Source organism: Cryptomeria japonica, chromosome 6 (assembly GCF_030272615.1).
Source record: "Cryptomeria japonica chromosome 6, Sugi_1.0, whole genome shotgun sequence".
Taxonomy (NCBI): Eukaryota; Viridiplantae; Streptophyta; class Pinopsida; order Cupressales; family Cupressaceae; genus Cryptomeria; species Cryptomeria japonica.
The window spans coordinates 678,589,840-678,595,836 of record NC_081410.1 but is presented as its reverse complement, the minus strand read 5'-3'; the positions used below and the strand labels follow the sequence as shown (position 1 = coordinate 678,595,836).

At 40.4% G+C, this 5,997-nt stretch overlaps 1 protein-coding gene across 1 annotated transcript; it reads right to left on the bottom strand.

Moving 5' to 3' along the window:
• Positions 1-220: 220 nt before the first annotated feature.
• LOC131855995 (G-type lectin S-receptor-like serine/threonine-protein kinase At2g19130) lies at positions 221-1,774 on the bottom strand. Its single transcript, XM_059207046.1, has 2 exons — positions 1,700-1,774; positions 221-619 (listed from the first exon to the last, which is right to left on the bottom strand). Exons 1-2 carry the CDS (start codon positions 1,772-1,774, stop codon positions 221-223), a joined length of 474 nt encoding a protein of 157 aa, XP_059063029.1.
• Between the last annotated feature and the right edge of the window lie 4,223 nt (positions 1,775-5,997).

The following is a 5,997-nucleotide window of genomic DNA, read 5'->3' as shown; positions in this document are numbered from 1 at the left end:
ACTAATATTAATACTAACTTGTTACGATTTTTATTTATTTTTATTACTATACTTTGTTTTTATAATAAGTTGTTCCCTGAAAGCATTAATATTTAGAAACTACTAGAAATTTCTACTAATCACAATGATCATTGACAAGGGCTTGGAGGGACCTCTCATATTGTTCCACATCACCTTCTGATTTGCCTTCCAATATCCGAACAATTTGAGCCATGCTCGGTCATTCATTCTCATCCATTTGAATGCACAGAAAGCTCACCACAGCTGCTCTTCTCACCTCTTCAATATCTGCCTTGTTTGCAATCCTTTCATCCACAATGTCGATTGTGTTTCCCTTGTTAATTTGAGTTGCTTCCCAAGTCGGAAAGTAGTGCTGAGAGTCCTGGATGCTCAAGTCACTATTTTGTTGCCCTGAGATCAGTTCGAGCAGGGTCATGCCAAAACTGCATACATCCACCTTCACTGTTATTGGCAAGCCATAAAGCCACTCGGGAGCTAAATACCCTCTTGTTTCCTTGTTTGTTGTTAGCACTTTGCTGAAATCTCTGCCAACAAGCTTTGCTAGCTCAAAATCAGCCACTTTTGGAGAGAAATCAGCATCCAGGAGAATGTTTTCTGGCTTGATATTGCAATGGATGATGCAATCTCTGCATTCTTTATGGAGATAATTTAGCACCTCTTACAGTGCCCAAAGCGATTCCAAATCTGGTTCCCAGTCTAACACCTTGTCTTCTTCTTTGGACTTGTGGGACAAGAAAGAGTTGAGGGACCCATTTTGCATGCACTCATAAACAAGCATTCTTTGAGATCCGTCCATGCAGAATCCTCGGAGCCTCACCAAATTTGTAAGCAAAGCCATGGTGCGGAAACACTCTCCTAATGTCAATTCACAGAGGATGTAAGAAACAATATCTATCTACTTCCTAAATTGCAGAATCTCGAGATGACTTAAACAAAAGATTAGAGAACATATAAAAAACATGCACATATACACAGAGATTTTTACCATGGGAAACCCTTTCGGGAAAAAACCCACACACCAAAAAGCCGAGCGTCTCCCTTATATTACAATAAAGAAAGTTACATACAATTGACAATGAAATTTTTGCATAGGCTCAGATTGTATTACAATCAACCCAAATTACTTTCACACTCATTTCCTAATGAAACTTGTAGCAGTTTATACACACTGCAATCCATTATGAAACCTGGTGCTTTAACTGTCACTACACAAAAAATGGTTGCTAACAGCCTTGTCACTCATCGGCCCATCTAGCGGTCATCAAACTATGTACGAACACCACCATACGATGGATGCTACACCACGGTCATCATACGCCATTTCAATCACCGTACGAATCAGCATTGGCAACTACCAGAACCACCATATGGGTCAGGATTGGCAACTACCAGAACTACCGTATGCGTCAGCATTGGCAACTACCAGAATCATAGAATCACCGTACATGTCAGCATTGGCAACTACCATACGGGTTAAATCAATACGTATGAGGCAACAACTGTACGGTATGTAAGAGACAACAACCGTACGATACATATAGGTCCGTGCGTACTTCAACAATCTCCCACTTGCCAAGGTACATACTGATATCCGTGGAGTTACTCAACAAGACTAACAAGAGTCAGGAGCTTTAAGCCCCATGGAGCTCACACACCATTTAAATTTAACTGTGCTCACCGGATTTGTCAATGCATCTGCAACATTCTCCTCAGTGCCAACCTTTTCTAGCTTCACCTTCCTATCTTCAACCATGTCACGTACAAAGTGATATTGCACATCAATGTGTTTTGTTCTGGCATGGTAAGTAGGATTCTTTGCCAAACAAATTGCACTTTGGCTATCACATAAGATAGTGATTTGCCCTACATCAAAACCAACATCAGAACATAAGTGCTTAAGCCAAACATCTTCTTAACATGCACGAGTAGATGCCATGTAATCCGCATCAATTGTAGATAACGCAGTTACTCTGCCGTTTGCTCATCCAACTAATGGCACCACCATTCACCGTGAACACATATCCACTGGTGGATCTTCTTCTGTCAACGTCCCCTGCCCAATCAGCATCTACATAACCTTGAATGGTAACAGATTTACTTGATCTAGTTGAGTTACCTTGATAGAACAAAGTGTACTTTGTCATACCCTTCAAATATTTAAGCACTCTTTTCACGACATCCCAATGTAGCTTGCCCAGATTTGCCATAAACCGACTTAATACTCCCACTGCTTGGGCAATTTCTAGTCTTGTACTAACCATTGCATACATGAGGCTGCCAACAGCACTCGCATAAGGTACTCGCTTCATGTCTTCAACCTCATCTAGAGACTTTGGACTGTCATTAATTGACAACTTTGTTCCCTATAAAACTGGAATTACTTGCTTCTTGCAATCAGTCACATTGAACCGCTTAAGAATATTGGTAATATATTTGCTCTGGCTGAGCCAAAGTTTCCTACTAGCCCTGTCTCTCCTGATTTCCATCACCAGAATAAATTTAGCAACCCCCAAATCTTTCATCTCAAATTTCAAGGACAACTGTGATTTTAAATCAAAGACCATTCTTTTATTATTCCTATAAACAACATATCATCTACATATAGTGCAATAATAAATATTTGATCATCTTCAATTTTATAGTACACACAATGATCTAATTTAGACCTCATAAAACCCAAAGATAAGACATATGAATCATACTTCTGATACCACATTCTGGGTGATTGTTTCAAACCATAAAGAGACTTCTTAAGCTTACAAACCAAGTGTTCTTTACCTTTCTCCACAAAATACTCCGACTGGGACATATATACCTTTTCAATGAGAGGGTTCCACAATTTGTATCCCTTCACACCAATGTCGTAACCAATGAAGATGCATTTCACTGCTTTGTTATCCAATTTTGACCTTCTCACATCAAATACATGAGCATATGCTTCACAACCGAAGACACACAAATTTCTCAATGAGGGCTTCTTACCAGACCATGCTTCCATAGGCATTTTGTCTACTAGTGCTAGAGTAGGAGAACGATTCAACAAGTAACACGCTGTAGCCATTGCTTCAGCCCAAAAATTTTGATCCAGACCAACATTGCTCAACATGCTTCTTGCTCTCTCCATCAAAGATCGATTCAACCTTTCAGCTACTCCATTTTGTTGCGGAGTATAAGGCGTAGTCTTATGCCTCTTAATTCCATGATCTACACAAAATTAATCAAAATCTGCATTGCAAAACTCACCACCGTTATCCATTCTTAAACATTTAATCTTTCTCCTAGTCTGATTTTCTACAAGGCTTTTAAATTCCTTAAACCGACTGAACATTTCTGATTTACTCTTCAAAAAATAAATGAATGCTCTTCTTGAATAATCATCTATGAACGACTCATAATATCTTGATTTGGATAAAGAAGGAACATCCATAGGACCAAATACACCAGAGTGAACATAGTCCAGCAAACTAGAAGACTTTTGAGGACTAGAATAAAACTAAACACGACTTTGCTTTCCATATATGCAATGTTTGCAGAAATCGAACTCAAGATTACAATCAATTAGCCCCTCAACCAGGTTTTTATTCTTCAAGGTTTTTAAACCTTTCTCGCCAATATGCCCAAGTCTATAATGCCAAAGTATTCCATTGAATTCACATCATGTGTTTCCATAGCAACTTGATTGGACTTTACCGAGACACTATTACAACACACGAGTTTGGCATCTAACCTATACAGTGTTCCAATGCATTCACCCTTAGCTAAAACAATAGAACCCCTAGTCATCTTACAACCATCATGCACAAAAGTTACCTGAACTCCAACATCATTTAGTTTGTTGACCGAGAGTAAGTTCCGAGCCGAACCAGGTATATGAAGTACGCCATCAATTCCCTTTACTCTACCATCGGGGAACTGAATTCTGACTCTTCCCCTTCCAACGATCTCCAGTGTGGAATCACTTGCTAGAAACACCTTTCCTCCATCATACGGTTCATACTTTGAGAGCCACTCTTTATGAGATGTCATGTGGAATGATGCTCCCGAATCGACTAGCCATACATCATCAGATATAGGCACTGCCAAGGCTGCTACAAAGGCATCAACATCACTCTGAGAAGATTCAGTGTCAGAAGTACACTTCTTCTTCTTCTTTTTCTCCTCTTTGCAATCCTTCCGGATATGACCTTTCTGACAGCAATTCCAATACTTTGCCTTGGACTTCTTTCCAAGAGTAGAGGATCTCTCCTGTGACTTTGACTTCGTGTCCTTCTTCTTGCTTTTGTCCTTAGATCTACCTCAGACAATGAGAACTTCTTTAGCCGCCTCAGAGGATTTCCTTCGCATCTCTTCTGACAAAAGTGCAGCAACGAACATCCATTTTAAATTTGGTAGTAGTACTTCCGATGGCCATCACAAGGTGATCCCATGAATCAGGCAAAGAACTCAGCAACAACATACAATGCTCCTCTTCACTAATGTACACACCAACAGAAGTTAACTGCGCAATCACCATATTGAACGCATTTAGATGATTTGCCATGGACGTTCCTCCGTCCATCTTCAGAGAGTACAACTTCTTTCTCAGGAAGAGCTTGTTTACCAAGGATTTTCCCTGATAAATGTCTCCCAACTTCTTCCACAAAGAATGTGTGGTTTTCTCTTCATGGACATTCAACAAAACAGATTCTGCAAGGCTCAATCTTATCAGCCCTCTGGCCTTTCGATCCGCTAGATACCAATCTTCCTACTTCACGCCTGGAGGCTTGTTGCCAGACATAGCGATCGACAGATCTCGGTCAACCAACATGTCTTCAACTTTAAGTTTCCACAACTCAAAGTTTGTGCCATTAAACCTTTCAATGTCTATTCTCCCTGACGTGCCAGCCATCTCAATTTCCAAACACAACTGATAACCACTTCGCAAACTCCCACTGAAAACAAATTGACACAAAAAACCAACCCTACCCAACAAGGATAACAACAACTGGCCAAGCTCTGATACCACTTCTAAGGAAAATCATGGTGCGGAAACGGTCTCCTAATGCCAATTCGCAGACGATGTAAGCAACAATATCTATCTACTTCCTAAATTGTAGAATCTCGAGATGACTTAAATAGAAGAATAGAGAACATATAAAAAACATGCACATATACATAGACATTTTTACCATGGGAAACCTTTTCGGAAAAAAACCCACACACCAAAAAGCCGAGCGTCTCCCTTGTATTACAGTAAACAAAGTTACATACAATTGACAACAAACTTTTTGCACAGGGTCAGATTGTATTGCAATCAACCCAAATTACTTCCACTCATTTCCTAATGAAACTTGTAGCAGTTTATACACACTGCAATCCGTTATGAAACCTGGTGCTTTAACTGTCACTACACAAAAAACGGTTCTTGACAACCTTGTCACCCGTCCATCCATCTGGTGGTCATCAAACTATGTACGGACACCACCATACAATGGATGCTACACCGCGGACGGACACCATTGGAATCACCGTACAGATCAGGATTGGCAACTACCAGAACCACCGTACGGGTCAGGATTGGCAACCACCAGAACCACCGTACGCATCAGCATTGGCAACTCAATACGTATGAGGCAACAACCGTACGGTATGTAGAGGCAACAATCGTATGGTACGTACGGGTCTGTGCGTATTTCAACAAAATTCACATGAGGTATGTTTCCAGTCTAACTGCTTTTCTGCTTGTACGAAACCCTCTAATTTTTTCACTGCTACAAGCGATTTGTCTAACAGAGTTCCTTTGAAGACAGAGCCAAATGCTCCCTTTCCCAACTTAAGGGTGAAATTCTTGTTCGCAACTTTGAGCTCTTTGTAACTGAATGCTCTGAGCGATGTTGAAGTGTCATCCTTCACGAATTTTTCAACCAGTCTTCTGTGCCTGCGCTGAATAGACCATGCAAGAATGAAGAGAGCACTCAAAAGAGCAAGGCCGAAAGA

Excerpts from the sequence above, each read along its gene's own strand:
- LOC131855995 (XM_059207046.1), bottom strand. The coding sequence starts at position 1,774 with ATGGTTGAAGATAGGAAGGTGAAGCTAGAAAAGGTTGGCACTGAGGAG. Across the intron at positions 620-1,699 it reads CAGATGCATTGACAAATCCG|CCAGAAAACATTCTCCTGGA; the intron begins GTGAGCACAGTT and ends TGCAATATCAAG.